The sequence below is a fragment of the Chaetura pelagica genome, unplaced genomic scaffold, assembly GCF_000747805.2.
Source record: "Chaetura pelagica isolate M959 unplaced genomic scaffold, ChaPel_1.0 scaffold254, whole genome shotgun sequence".
NCBI lineage: Eukaryota > Metazoa > Chordata > Aves > Apodiformes > Apodidae > Chaetura > Chaetura pelagica.
This window is the reverse complement of record NW_009952963.1, coordinates 1636104-1636632: the sequence shown is the minus strand read 5'-3', so window position 1 is coordinate 1636632 and position 529 is coordinate 1636104. Positions and strand designations below refer to the sequence as shown.

The 529-nt window shown below is 59.9% G+C and overlaps 1 protein-coding gene across 1 annotated transcript in view; it reads left to right on the top strand.

Annotated features, from left to right (window-relative positions):
- Window positions 1-389: 389 nt before the first annotated feature.
- KSR2 (kinase suppressor of ras 2) overlaps window positions 390-529 on the top strand; it is a gene marked incomplete at its 5' end in the record, with an annotated part of 65911 nt that continues 65771 nt past the window's right edge. Inside the window, one exon of the mRNA XM_009995686.1 lies at window positions 390-514. Within this exon, the coding sequence (XP_009993988.1) occupies window positions 390-514 (125 nt within the window). The remainder of the gene's footprint in view (window positions 515-529) is intronic.

Here is a 529-nt window from a genome sequence, read left to right as displayed (position 1 = left end):
TCCCACCATGTTCCTCCATGGATGCAGGGGCACAGCTGCCATCTCGCCATGGGCTGCAGGGAAACTTCTCCTTGGGCACCTTCTTCTTCTTCCTCACCAGCCACCAGCACCCTCTCCTTGCCCAGCTCAGCTCTTCTCCCCCTCTCCCAGGTGTTACATCCCTTCTTCCCTATGTTCATGGCAGAGCTTTCCTCTCTTGTCCCTCTCATGGCTCCCTGGCTGGTTTGGAGCAGCTTCTCAGCTTCTCCCCCCTTCCCCAAAAAAACCCCACCGAACCAGAACAACTTCCTTGGCCTTTGCAGATAAGAAGCAGCTTCTTGCTGGTGTTTCGGGTGGGGTGGTGGGGTGCCAGGGTGACACCCTGACCCTCTCTGTGCCCTCTTGTCCCAGGTGGCAGCCTCTCCAAGCAGGACTGGACCATCCAGTGGCCCAGCACGGAACCCGGCAAGGAGAACAGCCCGGGATGCCAACCAAGCCACTGGGGCAGAACTCACCTCTCCCAGAGCCCCAAGGTGCCCCCGAACTGCGG